We start from the raw sequence: 17,804 nt of genomic DNA, 5'->3' as shown, positions 1-17,804 counted from the left end.
ATCACTGTGCCACCAGGGTTCCCTTCCTAACTAGAGAGTCTCAAAAATCAATGCTTGCTCTAATTAAAGAGGATGGCTTACCTCTAAGGAGAAAGCAACATCCCACATATATTTTCCCCCTTGAAGCTTGCTTTCCCCCACCCCCACCCCCAACTTTGGCAATATGTATTGAATCTATTTATTTAAAACAAGGAGCCAAGGAAGGCATTTTTTTTAAAGAGGAAGAAATTTGAACATGTTTGTAGGATAAAGAGAAGCCACTAAAGAAAGGAAGCAAGAAAAATATGTCCATTAGAAACTATACTTATGAAGACAGCAACAACCTAGAAATGTGTGAAATTGCATGAACAATAGTGACTTTGAAAAAGGAAGCAAATAGGTCAAGGTGGAGGAAAATATGAAAAATTCTAACTGTTGTGGTACGGTGGTGGAACTGTGAATGATGTCTACTCTTGGTTTTTTAACTTTCTGAAATGTTGATATTGTCTTCAAATTAAATACTTCCAGTAAGCTATTCCTGACAAAATGGTACAAATATAGGCAAACTATTGATAATTGGGGACCCTGAAACTTCTGATCCCATTTTTTAAGCTATTCTACTAAGCATCATTCCCACCGTTGCTATCTTAATTCTTAATTGTCCTAGAATCCCTGGTAGCAATATGCTCTTACCAGATCTTCCCCCAACGTCACTGTGAGAAGCTTTTCTCATTGAGCCTAAGGCACCTGTTTCGGAATTATTTTTATTTTAGTTAGTAAACATCACCTGTCACTCTCTTAAGCATTTTACAATTTATGATAAAGCCTCTGAAACTTGTTTCTCTCCCATTATCACAAATCCTCTCTTGGAAACACATCGGTCCCATTAACACCATTGTACAATGGTTTCATCAGAATTCCTTGAAACATTTGTAGTTCAAATATCACATAAAGATACTGTTTATAAATACCAAAAAGAGAGAGAATTGTAGTAAGAATATGAAGATAATTCTCCAATAAGCCAATAGTAACCAATAGCAACAGGAAAGTTTTTTCTCTGGGCAAGCAGAAATATATAGCTGTTTGAGGAACGTGGTTTAAGTAGCCCGTTATCAAGACCAGGTGAGTCTTTTTTCTGCTAAAGCACGTCCGCTAATATCCAGTCTTACATTAATATTTGTTCGTAATGTCAACAGTAAGTGGAAATGTAAATATCCTATCAGGAGGCCGAGTTCTATTCCCAGTCTATCAGCCATTTCCTTGATGCCTTCCCTTACTCTTTTAAACTTGTCCTCATAGGCCCCTGATATTATAGGACCCAAAAGATAAAAACCAAGCAACCTGTGAAGTACATTTCGGACTTCAGTGTTTTTGTACATGATCCCAGTGCATAACAACCCCTGCAAATCCACATCTTTCTATAGCTAGGGAAATACATAATTATCCCTCTTTTGTATACAATGGTTTTTGCCCTTGAGCTTCTTAAAAAATATCTTCAAGTATATTATTTCATCCAACTCTCAAAAGTACACTGAGAGCCTTATTAGTGTCCTGTTTTACAGATAAGTAGACTGAGGCTCAGAGAGCTAAGTGGCTCTCCAGCAGAAGAGCTCCAGGCTTCTCAAATCCTGATTAGGACCCTTCCCACATTACCATATTGGGCATAACCAAAAAACCAAACCCATTGCCATCAAGTCGATTCTGACTCATAGCAACCCTATAGAACAGGGCAAAAAAAACTGCCCTATAAGGTTTCCAAGGAGCAGCTGGTGGATTTCAACTGCCAACCCTTTGGTTTGCAGCCAAGCTCTTAACCACTATGTCACTAAAAAAAAAACTAGGGCTCCATAAAGGGCATAGATAGATACTATTCCCTGTAGTAATATGGAGACTACAAATAGCAAAGGAATATATGCGGGTGTGAATCTGAACTACTTCTTCAGATTCTCCACTGGGACTTTCTTATGTTCTCCTTCCACCTTCCAAGGACATAACTGCTTCAGAATTTATGAACCACAATTCTCTCAAATCAGTGTCTCTCTGGACCTTGTGTCTTCGAATTGAGCCAACCCACCTGACCAGCTCCAGCCTCTTTTCAGACTCCCACCCTGATTCTGGTCTGACTTTGGGCTCTCTCTAGGATCCACACCTGTTTGCTGATTCCTCTGTCACCAGCTCCCTGGCATCTATCAGCTCCTCTCCTCCTTCTCCCCATGCACTGGAACTCCTACACGGCTTCAGAGAGGAGGCCAACACCAAGTTCTTTGGCCTTCCTGGGCCTGAATGGAGAATCTCTACTCCTCTTGCATTATCTCTGAATCACACCAAGCCATGGTCCAGACCTCCCTTACAATAACAACCATGGGTATACAAAAGGGAGACCCGGACCCTGTTCTAAGCCCTCAAACTGCTGGGATTCAGGAGTTCAGGTGGAAGAGGGTCCTAGAGCATGGGGTTTCTGGAGGACAGAGGACGTGGAACATTTGGTGAGAAAACCCTAAAATAAAAGACACATGTGCCAGGTTTGCAAATACCTGAGAAGTAGGGCAGAGCCTTGAGGTCCATCAGCACAATCCTAACCTCCATGGACTCTAAGCTCACAGGAGTCTGTGGCAGAGAGGAGCAAAAACGTCCCAAAGTGTTCCTCATGGTCCCTGACTTGACCGCAAGCCTCCATCCCCCACATATGCCCCCTCCCCAGTGAGGCTTCATGGGACCTGCTTCCAGCTCCATGATTACTCTCTTGCCATGTGTCACACGGGAAACCTGGACAATAACTCCTTGTCATACCGCAAACTACAGAAGTTGATTTTTCAATAGCCTTTGTTACTTGAGGGAACCAAGATCAATCAATCCATAGTATACATTTATTGAGCATCAACAAAAAGACAGAAAGAATGCAACGTGGTCCCTGGCCTCCACAGCCTGGTTAGGTTGATAGGAACTCAGAGGCATGTGAAAATTTACATTGCTATTCAAGGCAGCAGACGCTGGGTGTAGACTCTCTGAGACAGCCTTTTTCCTGGTCACGCCTGCAGAACCTACACCAGCAGAGCCACTCTTGCTTCCAATTCCCAGGCCCAATCTTGATCAGATGCAAAAAGATTTAACCAGATCAGCCATTCACTGTGGGGTTCAGCATCATCTCTTCCTAGCTACTTTAGCCCAGGTCTGATAACTGGGTTACTGCTGGTGTGCGCCAGTTGCCTTGTGAAGCACCTCAATTCTTTCTTAGGTCTTGTTGTGTTGTTGGTAGATGCCGTTGAGTCAGTTCCAACTCATAGCGACCCTATGTACAACAAAACTAAACACTACCCGTTCCTGCACCATCCTCAAAATCGTTGTTATGCTTCAGCCTATTGTTGCAGCCACTGTGTCAATCCATCTCTTTGAGGATCTTCCTGTTTTCCACTGACCCTCTACCAAGCATGATGTCCTTCTCCAAAGACTGATCTCTCCTGATGACATGTCCAAAGTATGTGAGGTGAAGTCTTGCCATCTCTGCTTCTAAGGAGCATTCTGCTATACTTCTTCCAAGACAGATATGTTTGTTCTTCTGGAAGTCCACAGTATATTCAATATTCTTCGCCAACACCATAATTCAAAGGAGTCAATTCTTCTCTGGTCTTCCTCATGCATATGAGGAGGTTTAAAATACACACCTTGGGTGAGGTGGGCCTTAGTTCTCAAAGTGACATCTTTGCTTTTCAACACTTTAAAGAGGTCTTTTGCAGCAGATTTTCCCATTGCAATGTGTCATTTGATTTCTTGACTGCTGCTTCCATGGTGTTGATTGTGGAGCCAAGTAAAATGAAATCCTTGATAACTTTAATCTTTTCCATTTGTCATGATGTTGCTTATTGGTCCAGCTGTGAGAATTTTTGTTTTCTTTATTTCTTGCCTACCCCTCTTTAAGGCCCAGAGGTTTCCCCCTCCTCCAGCCTCTTGTTCATGCCAGCCACTTGCCCTCCTGATCTTCTCCGTGTCCCCCAACCCAGGTTCCCAGTTGGCACCTGAACAATGCATTTTGTGGAGCTGTTGGAAAACCGCAGACAATCAACACCATAAGAAACAGCAGCCATTGGGTCCCGAGGTGCTCTTCATGGGGCCCACATGAGTGCCATGAACCTGCTTGCAGCAGCTGTGTGTCATTACCCTCAAAGTCATAACACCCACTGAAAACAAAGCCAGACCCTGGCCTGTGTAACCCAACCCCGGGTTTCCACCACGGCCACCTGCTTCACCAGAAACTGCCAGCTCAGACCAAAGTTCAACCCGGTTCTAATTTCCACAAGCAGTTGCATTTCTGATAAATAATTAGTTATCAAATTAACTGTGACCTTGACACCTGCCAGACCAAACCAATTCCCAAGGATTTTTAGAGAGCATATGCTTTAATATTTTGTTTGCCAAACCAATTCCCAAGGATTTTTAGAGAGCACGTGCTTTAATATTTTGTTTGTTTTGTTTTGTTACCAATGTATTTTCAAAATTTTAAACACTTGACTTTGGATATCATAAAAGCTTTTTGTCTGGAAGGTGTGTGTGTGTGTGTGTGTGTGTGAGTGTGATGAGTTTAAAGTGACTCAGTAATTCCGTATTGAAATGTGGTGAACTCAGGGTTAGAACTTCGTCAGATCAAGATTTCCTCTTTCTATCTTTCACCCACATTCTTCTGGGGGATGTGTCTGGACCACAACCATTGTCGGGGTGGCTAGCTCTGCTGTGCAGTGGCATTGCAGTCCGCATCTGGTCCCTGTCCTTATGGCCGGGCACTAATGTTGATGTCCATGCCCTGCCTGAGCCTCTGGTCCCTGGGCCCACTCACTCTGGTTCTTCCTGGTTCCCACACCAGGTCCTTCTGGGTGGGCCAGCTCATTCTCAGCCACTTCTAGGCCCCCCCGGGGGTACCACGGAGAGATCTGTGAAGCTTTCTCCCGCATCCTGGGGCACATCACACCTCAGCCATTGCTGTCCTCTCACCCAGGCTCCAAGATGCGGCCTTCATCTACTTACACTTTCAGCGACAACCAGCGCAGGCAGAGCTATCAAAAGAAAGAATCTAAAGACACAGGGAAGGAGCCCTTGTAGGGCAACAGTTATACGCTCGGCTGCTAACCAAAAGGTTGGCAGCTCAAACCCACCCAGCAGCAACTCAGGAGAAGGACCTGGCAATCTGATCTTGTAAAGAGTACAGCCTAGAAAATCCTGGGGCAGACTCTGTCACAGTGGGTCACTATGAGTCAAAACCAACTCAGCGGCGCCTAAGAACAGCAATAACATAAATACATAGACATGGATCCTTGTTTCCTTGCCTCCTTAATCAGCGTTTACTGAAAATAACTGGACCTTGCAATTATTCATCAACGAATATTCATTGAGTGCTGACTATGTGCCAGGTGCTGTTCTGGGTACTGGGGAACAGGAATAGGTAAGACAGATCCCAATCTCATGGAAATTAGCCTCTGATGCATCAAGACAAACAATAAACTAGATCTCATTTCATAATGAAAACTGAGCTTATTTTGATTCTTATAACCAAATGACTCATGAAATATTTATCTACTCCCCCAAAACAGGATATGCCTGAAAGCTAAGTTCTGAGCCAATTCTCACAAAATAAAAGTTACAGATTACCAGGATTGAGTGGTAGGTTACTTTCCAGGGTACTAAAAGGTACAGAAAACCAAACCTGTTGCTGTTGAGTGGATTCCAACTCATCGTGACCCTACAGGACAGAGTCGAACTGCCCCATAGGGTTTCCAAGGGTGTAATCTTTACAAAAGCAGACTGCCACATCTTTTTCCCACAGAACAGCTGATGGGTTCAAACTGCCAAGCACTTAACCACTACACCATCAGAGTTCCTTAAAAAGTACAGAAATGACCTCTTTTAAGACAGTAAGAGTAGCTGTCCATTATTGAATGCTTCCCATATGTCAGAGGAGCCTATGGGGTGGTTCTACTCTGGCCTATAGAGTCACTATGAGTCGGATTTAATGGCAATGGGTTTGGTTTTGTTGGATTTTTTTATGTGTCAGACACTATCAGGGTCTTTTCATGTATTATCTCTAATTCTTAGTGAAACCATAAGTAAGGTGGGTATTGTTGGTATTAGTAGCCCTACTTTACAGAGGAGAAAACTGAGGCCGAGAGAATTTAAATAAATTATCTGTGGTCACGTGGGTATTAAGTGGATGAGACTTAGTGGAACCCAGGTGATCTCACATCACTCTGCCTCCCTATTAGAAACCCATAAGAGTAAAAGTAAAATTAGAAGTGGAGATTCTTGGAGTGTTCCCTTAAGCAATAAATCTTGCTCTTTACATTTAAGAGTGTGTAAGTGTTTTTTTAAGTGTCCATTGGAAGAATTAAGCAAAAATTTGGCTTGGGGAGTGGAGGAAAAAATAGAGAAAGCTAGTTAAAGCTAAAGTTTGTGGGAACACTGGCAGTTGAGAACCAAACAGAATGATAAAACATCTCAGAAAGTGTAATGTATAAAGGTGTAAACATCAAATCCATTTTACGAGTGTTCAGCTCCCATGTAAGCTTCAGGGAACAGATCTTGAGAAAACAAGGGAGGAGATAGGCAAGCAGATTCAATGCAACTGCTCTGTGGGTCCAAATCCAGTACTAGGACTCTGTCCCCAATCCCTGTCTTCCCCCTTCCCTACCCCAAAGACTGAACTTGCTCTCTCCAGCCCTCAGTAAGCCAGCCTTCCAGCAGTGAAACCCTCTTTCTTTGCATTCCCAGTCTTGGCCCAGGACCCAGCCTTCCAGGCAATGCAGGTTACCCCAGGCCTTTCCATCAGTCCAGGCCTCCTCAAGTCCTGAGCAAACCCAGACCACCTGGTACGACCTCTATGAAAATCAAACACTCCACCTGGATCTTCTTCCCACACAGTGCCCTCAAAGTGTGCAGAAGGAAAGCTTCTGTGAGCTGAGTTAAACCCCCTTAGGGTGGGCCCCAGGCACTGTGTTTCCACTCAGAGAGTGGGGAGGGGGAAAGAAGACTGTAAGCAAGAGCGGCAGGATGAGCCCTTCCTCTTGAGAGAGTCTTGAAAGTCAGATCTAATCAGCCCTTCATCTTTGCATCTGCTTCTGCTGGATACCTTTCACCGACTTGCCTTGTAGACATGTCTCTCTCCTCCCTGAGATTGTAAGTTTCTTGAAGGCAGCACAAAGTAAACACTCCATAAACATTCTGTAGTGTTCCATAGGCGTCCCTGGGTGGTGCAAACTGAAAGGTTGGAGGTTGGAGTCTACCCAGATGTACCTTGGAAGAAAGACCTACTGACCTGCTTCTGAAAAATCAGCCATGTAAAACTTTGTGGAGCACAGCTCTACTGACACACATGGGATCACCATGAGTTGGAACTGATGCCGCAGCAACAGTGGTGGTGGAATGTTCCATAAGCATTCTCTTTTCTTTCCAAGAGGAGCCCAGCAGTGGCCTGTTAAAAAAGGAAAGCGAAGTCCAGGCTAAGGAACTTTGTGGGATGGTGCAGAGTAGGTCAATAAACCTCCACTCCTGGTTACCACCCTCTCCTCCTCACCTAATCTCCTTTTTGGCTTTCTGATGATTAGAACAAAAATGTCATTGTGACCATGACCAAATTATGGGGAATGGAAACACAAAGAAGAGAACTGATCAAGCTAGTTGAAGTTTCCTGTCACGTGATCTACACGGAACCTCATCAGATGTTCCATTCACACCTTTCAATGTTATCTTCTGCTTTTGTCTCAAGTTAGTTGTTTCACTGATTATTTTTACTTGTACCTTTGAAAAGAACATATCCACTTATTTTTTGACATTGTCCTTATAATACCTGTCTTCACAAAAACATTTCTGGAACATCGACAGATACATTCGATTCCTGGGTTGCAGTTATTAGCATTAATACCTCAGAGTAAGGTGCCTTAGGAAACTCTCTCTAAGCCTTGATCTGTGCAGGTTTTACATTTTCAAGGTAGTGCCTGGAAAAGAAATTGTGAGCTGGGTAAAGTTTATTTCTAATATTCTCTCCCCTCTATCACCCTCTGCCCCTTAATTTCCCAATCCCATCTGCCCCGACTACATCGGCTACCCCAGCCCTCACGTCTGAAGTCTTCTACAGGGAGGAAATAATGTGAAGAGTTGGACTTCTAGGGTCAGCCTGCCTGGGTTCAAGTCCAAGCTCTACTCCTTACTAATCATATGACCTTGGGCAAGTTACTTGTACTCCGTCCTTCAGCTTCTTCATCAGCAAAGTGACCATAATAACAGGTTGCAATAAGGATAAAGGAGTCCCTGGATAATGTAGTATTTTTGCAAGAGTTCTGTAAGCCTGAAATCATGTAAACATTTTTTTAAATGATAATGGCTAGGAGGGCAGTCCAGAGCAGACTAAGTGGAGGAGGAAGATGCGGTGGTTCTTGCCCAGGTGAGGAGGAGGAAGAGGAGGAAGAGAGGGAAATCCAGAGTGATGCATGGACAGTCCTGATAAATCAGTCTCCATCTCCTTGCAGACAAACAGACAGACAGAGGCAGGAGACGTTGGCTCTTTGCTAAATTAGGATCTGCTGCCAAATTGCAAAATAAATCTTATTTTTTGCTATATTTAGGTCAACACCTGGCTTTTTTGGCATCTTGTAACAGTAAGATACCTCATCAAGGCCTTGATAGGATGTACTCATGCACTTCCTTGTAGTTCTGGCTGGATTTTAGAAGCACACCTGAGCTGAGCTGTTGTCCTTCTCTCTGAAACACAGCAGATGGAGTCTGAAGTGTACAACCAGTGGGATGGAAAGATGCAATTCTTTGTGTTTGTGTCATTTAGTGCAGCCACCCAGACATGTCCCCAGCAGACTGACCTTTGTACAGACTTAAGACTAGAACCACAGATGTGGATGAAAGCCATTCTGCAAAATTATGCCATCAGCCTGAGCTAAATAGGAGGCGTTGAAAACAAAGGGGTGCCTACCCCTGTTCACGCGAATCTCACTGTTACGAAATGCAACTATCTCGTTTACCCTTCCCCATCTTTACACTTAATATTTTAGAAAAGATCAAACTGAGGTTCACAGAGGTTCGTAGGTCATGCAGCTAGTTGATTAGCAGAGCCTGGGTTTGAATCTAGTTCTTTCTGACCTCAGATGTCCCACTCTTTACTAATACTACACTTTACTTTCCCTTTCTTATTTCCTACCAGGAAGAGGCATTTGTCTCAGCAGAGGCCGACCTCCTCCCCAGCTACAGAAATAGGACCAACAATTCTGTGGATAACACCCTTCCCTCTGCAGGGATTGTTTCATGATTGGGAATGCGAACCATTTGGGGCCAATACGACGTATAGTTTACAGGGGCCTTCTGGGAAGGTTCTTCCTCAGTCTTTTGGGAATGCTTTTAGAAGCAAGACATTCTCTCCAGCCTGGACACCAATGAGAAGTCATGTGGTGATACCGGTTGCTACTAGACATCGTCCGAGGACTGTAAGTGTGACCCGCCTTAGGATGAAATGATGCTGCGGATGGCCGGCAGAGCTATGGAAAAAACATGGGTTCTTGCATACTGCCTCTACCTACTTGCCTTATTTATCTGGTGCTGCTATAGCAGAAATATCACACGTGGATGGCTTTAACAAACAGAAATTTATCTCTCACAGTTTAGGAGGCTGGAAGTCCAAATTCAAGGCACCAGCTCTAGGGGAAAGTTTCTCTCTGTGTTGGCTCTGGAGAAAGGTCCTTGTCATCAGTCTTCCCCTGGGTCTAGGAGCTTCTCAGTGCAGGGACCTCAGGTCCAAAGGATGTGCTCTGCTTCTGTAGATTGTATCCTGCCTCATTAACATCATGTTGTTATTGTTGTTGTGTGCCATCGAGTCGATTCTGACTCGTAGTGACCTTACAGGACAGAGTAGAACTGTCCCATAGGGTTTCCGAGGAACAGCTGGTGGATTCAAACTGCCTACTCTTTAATTAGCAGCCTTAGGATTTACAACACATAGGATAATTACATGAGATCACAAAATGGTGAATAATTACTTCAGATCACACCGTGGAGGACAACTACATAATATTGAGAATCATGGCCTTGCCAAGTTGACACATATTTTGGGGGGACACAATTCAATCTGTAATACCCCTTTTGTCCTGGACCTCCTCTTGCTTTTCCAAGGACTGCTTCAAAAGTTATTGCTGGCTCCCTTTCTCTTCACTAGCAATATTTCCTGCTTTTCTGGATATTCCCATCTGCATTCAAATGTGTTGGATTCTTTCATATTAAAACAAAAGAAACCTCCTTTGACTCCACATTCTTTTCCAGGTATAGCCCGTTTTCTCTCCTCTACTTTTATTTAACATTTCAGTGTGGACTTTCTCGCCATCCCCTCGTTATCCCCTTCTAGTGTGACTTCTGCCATCACTACACTCATAGGACTGCTCTTGTCAAGGTCACCACTGACTTCCATCTTGCCGTTTCCAATAGACATGTCTCTGTTCTCATTTTTCTTGACCTCCCAGCAGGATTTAAGTTGATTAAACTTCTCTTCTTTCTTGGAACATTTTTCTATCTTGGCTTCCATGACTCCACACTCTACCTAGTCTTTCCTCTACATCATTGGCTGCTGCTTCTCTTTCTCCTACACACTGGCTTCTCTTCCTCCATTGAAGTTTTAAATGTTGAACAGTCTCAAGCCTTGGTCCTAGGCCTGCTACCTTTCTCTATTTATTCAATCTCTTCTTATATTCATTTAATACTCAATTCAGGCAATGTTCTTGCAATACTCAATCAGTATTTATTGAGTATCCACTATATGCCAGACACTGTTCTAAGCACTGGAAATACAGCAATAAATGGACGAAGCCCTTGCCTTTATAAAGCATGCTTTCTAGGGGAAGAGGAAATAAACAGCAATAACGACAACAACAAAAACCACTGTCATTATCTACTTAAAAAGTAAAAAACTTTTTTTTTTTATCTACTTACACTGCCTTATTTTTTACACTTGCCATTTCCATCTGACTTGCCAAGACAGAAGTCAGTAATGACCTTGACAAGAGCAGTCCTATAAGTATAGTGATGGCAGAAGTCACACTAGAAGGAGATAACAAGTAAGTAGAAAGTAAGAAAGTTTGATAAAAGTAGAGAAGAAAAAAGGGCTGTAGCTGGAAGAGAATGTGGAGTAAAAAGAGGTTTGTTTTGTTTTAATATGAAAGAATCCAACACATATTTGAATGTAGATGGGAATATCCAGGTATAATATGATGTCAGGTAGCAATAAAAATGCTATAAAGAAAAATAAGGCAGTGTAAGTAGATAATGACAATGGTGCTATTTTTAGATACGGTGGCCAGGGATGAACTCTGAAGAGGTGGCATTTATATCCATGTAAAGTGGAGTATATGAGTCAGAATCCACTAGACAGCAACAGACAGGTTTGGTTTTTTTTGGTTTAAAGTGGAGTGTGAGAGAGAGGAGTCAAGGATGATACCAAGTTTTTGCTTTGAATGACAGAAGGGATGGTAGTGCCATTTGTTGACACCAGGAAGACTAGAGAAGGAGAAGATTTGAGGAGGGAAAATCCAAAATTCCATTTTGGATGTATTAAGGGATTATTTTGATAAATTAAGTTCCTCTTGTGGGTGATTCTTTCTTCAGGTCTCAGGAAGACCTTCCCTGACCACGCTGTCCCTGAGAGCATCCCCCTGCCACTTCCCCAGCCCAGGTAGTCTCAATAGTCTCAGTAGTTTATTCTCTTCATTGTAGTTATCGTAATCTGTAACAACTTGGTTATTGTATGACTACTCTAAAAATAAGTTCTATGAGAATAGGATCTTTGTCTGTATTGTTTATAGTTGCATTCTCTAGGCTCAATACTATGCCTTCAAGTGAGGGATCAGCAAATATTTGTTGAGTGAGTGAACAAATTTAGGAGAACTGGGTTCTTCCATGAGCTCGGCCAGTCTCTAGCTATATGTCTTTGGGCAATCACCTGTCTGGTGTTTTCTCAAGTTCAAAACTAGTTTGATTGGATGCTCTCTAACAGCTAATTTGTCCATTTTGAAATTGTATCTAAAACCCAGGATTTGTATTCATTTAATCTGGCCAAATCCTCACCCAGAACCTCATTTTGATAATAACAAGCTGAAGGGTTTCTGACGCAGAATGAGTGCCAAACTATTGCTTGCGTGGAGATCCTGAAGGATTCTGCATTCCTACTCCCCACCTCCTTAAATCCTCAGTCCCATGAAGCCATCTATTTCAACAGACTCCACTCCAGGACCAGGCAGAAACAAGTGGAAAGAAAGGAGACGTGAAGGAGTTCATTTTCTACAACATTATTTGGCCCCTATTCATAAATATAATTCAAGACTTTTCAGGTGTGTTACCACATTTCGTATGTATTAAAAGTTATTGGGATATTAGGCATATCATCACAAAAACCCTATAAAGTAGGTATTAATACTTCCATTTCCCTGATGAAGGAAATGAGGCTCAGGGAGATGAACTAATTTGCCCCAGTTCAGACAGTGGCAAGCGGCAGAAGGAAGATTGGACCCTCCATCTGTCTTTGGCTTCCTTGTGCTTTCCACTGCACCATAGATGGCTATAGTAAAGAGCAAAACACTGTCAGGTATAATCAGTTTCCAGTGGACTAAAGTCCAAATGAAACAAGTTGGGTTAAGAAACACTCACCTAGAACCCAGTGTTCAAGAAACCAATAATCTACTTTTCAATTCACCTGGGAAATTCTACTACAAAGAAAGCCCTTAATTACTATGTAACTTAAATACATTTTTTTTTTTTTTTTTTTACATAGCCAGGTAGAAATGACGCTTCCCCCTACCCGCCCCCCCCCCCCAATCAGGTCGTTCACAGAGGCGGGACAGATTTCTATTTTGAAATAGCAAGATGTCCCAGGGCTTCTTCTCTGGAAGGAAGAAACACTGGGAACATCTGTTCCTTATGGGACAACCCACTGGAAGACCTTCCGGCTTGTTTCATCAGCAATTTTTGAAGACTTGGCTTTCAAGAGAATCATGTACCTTCTTAATGCAAAAGGAATCTTTTCCTACCAAATTGAAAGCTAAATCCGCTGCCGTCTAGTCAATGCTGACTTCTAGCAACCCTATAGGACAGGGTAGAACTGCCCTCTAGGGTTTCCAAGGAGCAGCTGGTGGATTCGAACTGCCGACCTCTTCGTTAGCAGCCCAATGCACTAACAAGACTTCCTCCCAAGGTATCTTCATAATACAAGAGGGTCTCTCACTTTGCTATGACAACGAAGTATATACACTCACATCATATGTCTTCATACATAGGTATACATACTGTGTGTGTGCCTATGTAGGCAAGGATATGACACCATACCACATCACTATATGGAAAGCTGAACATAGGAGTCCTAGCACTGGGCATGATTCTGAATAACTTTCGCTTTTTATAAAAAATTTTAAATCTATAAACTCTTCAGTATTGATATAAATGACGAAGGGAGGGAAAGATAGATGAGGGTACTCTCTTCCTTTCCTTTCCATCTCCAAGCCAACTTGTCTTGTTTTCCTTTGAATGTAAAAACGGCTTGGAGAACGGGATTGGGGGCAGTGAGTAGAGGAGGGGTTTGTTATTTTTAATCTTCCTTATCATTAAAGGATGGCAAAGGCAGACACCTAAGAACGAAAACGTCAATAAAACAAGATCATGACTAGAAAACGAATAAATAACATTTATTTTTGTACCAAATAGCTGTCAATGTCCAAGAGTTCTCCAGCGGGCAGAAAGCGCCCCGAGGGGAGGGCCCGGGGCATGGGGCCCTCAGAGGAGCAGGAGGGAGCCCAGCAGCAGCTCGCCCTGGCCCAGCAGGCGGCCCCGCTCCAGCCCGCGGCCCTTGCTCCCGGCCTTGACGCGCACGGCCAGGCGGCGCACCTCGTCCTCCGTGAGCCCGTCGAAGCAGAAGTCCTGGTCGAAGGCGGGGTTGCGGCTGCGGCGGACCACGGCGCTGCGCTCCCTGCGCTTCTGGCCCTGCGGCTGCAGGACGAAGCTAAGCCGGCAGCCGACGGCGCAGGGCTCGGCGGCGCCCCCGGCCGGGCCCTCGGCGCGCAGCAGCCGGACGCGGAGGTGCCCGCTGCCCGGGCAGTACTCGGCGGCCAGGCGTAGGGCTCCGCCGGCGCGGCTCAGAGTCACGGTGCCCTCGGCCTGCAGGCGCTCGGGCCGCGGCGGCGGGGATGCGGGTGGGTCCTGGGCGGGGGCCTCCTGGTCCTCGTCGCCGCTGGAAACCGAGCGGGCGCGGGCCAGGCCGCCCCTCCTCCCTGCCCGCAGCGCGCGCCTCAGCAGCCCGTCGGGGGCGCGCAGGAGGCGGTGGCCGCGGGGCCGGGAAACGAGCGTGTCCCAGAGCGGGCGGGGACGGCCGGGGGCGGCGGGGGCGCGGCTCGGGGCGCGCGGGCGGCCCGGGGGCGCGCGAGGGCCGTCCCCGCCGCCGGCGTAGGTGTGCGCCCGGAGCCGGGGCAGGAGCGCGGAGGCGCCGGGGCCCCCGAGGAAGAGCGACTCCTTGCGGCGGGTGTGCGGGCTCTCGAGCAGCGCGCAGAAGCCGTAGGCCGTGCGCGCGCGGGGCAGGTGCGGCAGGGAGAGCGCGGCCTGCGAGCGCGGGTCCCAGTCGGTGCGGCCGGCGCCCTGGTCCGCCCCGCTGGGCCACAGGTCCGGCTCCGCGGTGCAGCGCCGGGGCAGGGCGGCGGCGGCGGGCGGCGACTCGGGCGCGCAGGGCGCGGGCAGCCGCGGCGGAATGCAGAATTCGGGGATGCGGTCCGGGGTGAGCACGTTGTTGAAGGCCGGCTCCGGAGCCGCGCTGCCCGCGGCCGAGGCGCGGAACTTCCCGAGGAGCCGCATCCTCCGAGGCTGGGGCTGGCAGTGGCGGGAAGAAGGGCTCCTGCGGGGGAGAGAGGCTGCTGAGTTCTGGGCACCCGAGCTGTCGGACAGCCTTGGGCGCCGCGGACCCTTCCCCTGACCCTCTGGCTACAGAAGAGCCCAGACCTCTGGGCCGGCCGAGCCGAGCTCTCGCTCACCCACAAACCCGCTCCGCCTCCCGCTCATAGAGACTTAAAAAAATTAACGAATAGAAATCAGACCTCTTCCTCTTCTTCGGGTCGCTTAAGGACTCAATCAGGCTCAGTGGCCTTCACCTCCCGGTCTGGGTTGGGGCGCCGGCTTCAGCACTGCTCCCGGGACAGAGACGCGCCTCTTATACCCTTAGCCTGAGCCCCGCCCAGCTGGCCCGGAGCCCAACACCTGGTGGCACTGGGCAGCCTGCCTTCCCGGCCACCCCCTCCTGACGACGCCGGGGACCTGCGGCTGGTGCTCAAGGCTGAGCGAAGCTGTCGCCCACAGCCACCCTCGGTTCTACCCTGGGAGCCCCGTCCACAGGCCTGGGGAAGGGGCTGGTGAAACGAAGGCGCCCCGTCGCCCTGCCAAAGAACTGGCAGCCGAACGTGTTTGCTGCCTGTCAGAGGAGAAGCACGGAGGAAACAGGAAGTTCCTCTGACTAGGAGTTAAATCCTGTCACCCTGCCTGCGACCTGCACGCCCCAGGGCCTTCAGTTTTCCTGCTCCCACGCACCCACAGCAAACCGCCACGTGGTTGTCATGGTTCCGAGGTCCTACTTTCTTGCGTGTCTGTCTCCCTCTGCTGGACGGCGGCCTCCTTGAAGAGCACGGGGCCTAAGTATTGAAGTGGGTGACTGAATATGTAACAGAAATTTCTGAATGGCTGCAGGCTCTGCCCGTCATCCTTTCACAGAAGTTGAGGCCTCTCGCTTGTGCCCTACAAATGACGCTTGATTTTTCCACTGACACTGGCTTTTGCTCCAGCGTGGGGATGCCGGGTTGCTTAGGGATCCAGAAGCTCTTCTTTTCACTTTTCAACCTTCATTTTCCAAGATGAGTAAACTGGAGGCCCAGAGGACTTGAAGAAATTCAGGGCTTCGAAGGGTTCCTTCTTGCATTTCTAACACATTCCCCGCTGAGAATGTTCTTTTCCACCCCAGATATACTGAATCAGAATCTATGTTTTAACAAGGTCCCCCACCTGATTCTTAGGCATAACTTCCTGGGAACTTGTTGAAAATGCAAACCGGAACCTCTTGGCAGCCCTGTGGAAACTCCGTAAAGGTTAAAAACAGCTAGTTAATGGCAGAACCTGGAACTATCAATTTCCTGTTTATTTGGCTTTGCAGGTGATGCTTCCTGTTACCTGAAATGCCCCCCCCTTTTTTTTTTTTTTTGCTTTTTCTCCCTGCAGGAAGTCTCATTTATTCTCCATAATTCAGCCCAGACATCACCCTCTTCCGGAACCTTTACCTAGCTGCCCGACTCACTCCCTCCATACTCTTTGTACCGTCATTGTTGCATTTGGTACACTGCTTTGGAATTTTGGGTTTTTCTCTCCTACTAGACTGTGAGTTCTTTGACGACAGGAGCTGACCTTACGCAACCAGAGAGGAGTTTGGGGGGCCTATTACAAAGAGTCTCTGAGTGGTGCAAACGGTTAAGCATTCAGCTACTGACCAAAATGTTGGCAGTTTGAATCCACCCGTAGGCGCTTCCGAAGAAGGTCCTGGCAATCGACTTCTGAAAGATTACAGCCATTGGAAACCCTACGGCGCACGGTTAATACGCTGAAACGCATGGGGTCGCCGTGAACTGGAATCAACTCTACAGCAGCTGGTTTGGTCTTTTGTTATCATGAATATACAAAACAACATGAAATTAAAATCCAGATTCTGAGTCTGCCTCCATCCCAGATGTCCTACCCAAGGGACAAGCCTGGCAGTCTAATCTGTTTCTTATCCAGTTCCAGCATCTGGGGATACAATGCCAGGCAAGTAGTAAGTGCTCAGCAAATATTTGCTGAATTACATTGTGTCGAATTGATCTGCATTCGGGTCTCATGACTGTCAGGTGCTTTCAGCCGCATAGCTCTCCAACCGCGTTGGGCTGTTTCTTTCCCACAACAAACCAAAACAAACAAACAGGAATGCATTGTTTCTGTTTTCTAGATAAGAAACCGAGGTTCAGACCAAGGGACTTTCTAGTGGGCCTTCCTAAACCATTAGTTTCCCAGGCATTAATATTCCACAGAAGAGAAGGTAAGATACAGGGAAATTATTTACACAGGGACAGACCCCAGCCATTCCGTCGTTTAACCCTAAGCTGCGGGCTGTCTCTACAGTTAAGAGGCCTGGTTTCCTTCCTGACTCTTAAATCACATTGGGAGAAAGTGAAAAACAGCACTTAAGTGGAAACTCTGACTGCTCCAGTTGTTTCCTTATTTTGTGCCTTATGACCACACAAGGCCCACTACTATATGGTGTTCAAAGCTTTGAACATTGTTATTTCAAAGAAACTATTCCATCAACCTGGTGGCGTAGTAGTTAAGAGCTATGGCTGCTAACCAGAAGGTCAGCCATACAGATCTGCCAGGTGCTCCTTGGAAGCCCCATGGGGCAGTTCAACCCTGTCCTTTAGAGTCGCTATGAGTTGGAATCAGCTTGACTGCAAGGGGTTTGGTTTGGTTTTGGTTTATTCCATCAATAATATTAACATTTACTGAACACACACTATATACTAAAAAAAAAAAAAAAAACTGGAAGTCATTAAATGCTTCATCTTTATGTTATATCTCATTTAATCTCTAAACCATCCCATAAAGAAGGTAAAACTATTAACCCTCATTTAGAGATTCAAAAACTGAGACTCACAGAGGATAAACCACTTGTCCAAAGCCTCTTACCCAGTAAAAGCAGAGCCGCAGTTCAAAGCCGGGTCCCTCTGCTGGTCATCCTGTGTGCTTACAACCAT

At 46.2% G+C, this 17,804-nt stretch overlaps 1 protein-coding gene across 1 annotated transcript; it reads right to left on the bottom strand.

Annotated features, from left to right (window-relative positions):
- Positions 1-1,089: 1,089 nt before the first annotated feature.
- Positions 1,090-17,583, bottom strand: C2CD4B (C2 calcium dependent domain containing 4B). The gene is made up of 2 exons (XM_064267462.1): positions 15,078-17,583; positions 1,090-14,878 (listed from the first exon to the last, which is right to left on the bottom strand). Exon 2 carries the CDS (start codon positions 14,836-14,838, stop codon positions 13,771-13,773), a length of 1,068 nt encoding a protein of 355 aa, XP_064123532.1. The 5' UTR covers positions 14,839-14,878; positions 15,078-17,583; the 3' UTR covers positions 1,090-13,770.
- Positions 17,584-17,804: the final 221 nt, after the last annotated feature.

This window comes from Loxodonta africana, chromosome 13 (assembly GCF_030014295.1).
Source record: "Loxodonta africana isolate mLoxAfr1 chromosome 13, mLoxAfr1.hap2, whole genome shotgun sequence".
NCBI lineage: Eukaryota > Metazoa > Chordata > Mammalia > Proboscidea > Elephantidae > Loxodonta > Loxodonta africana.
The sequence above is the reverse complement of the archived record's forward strand: the minus strand, read 5'-3'. Positions and strand labels throughout refer to the sequence as shown.

Excerpts from the sequence above, each read along its gene's own strand:
- C2CD4B (XM_064267462.1), bottom strand. The coding sequence starts at position 14,838 with ATGCGGCTCCTCGGGAAGTTCCGCGCCTCGGCCGCGGGCAGCGCGGCT.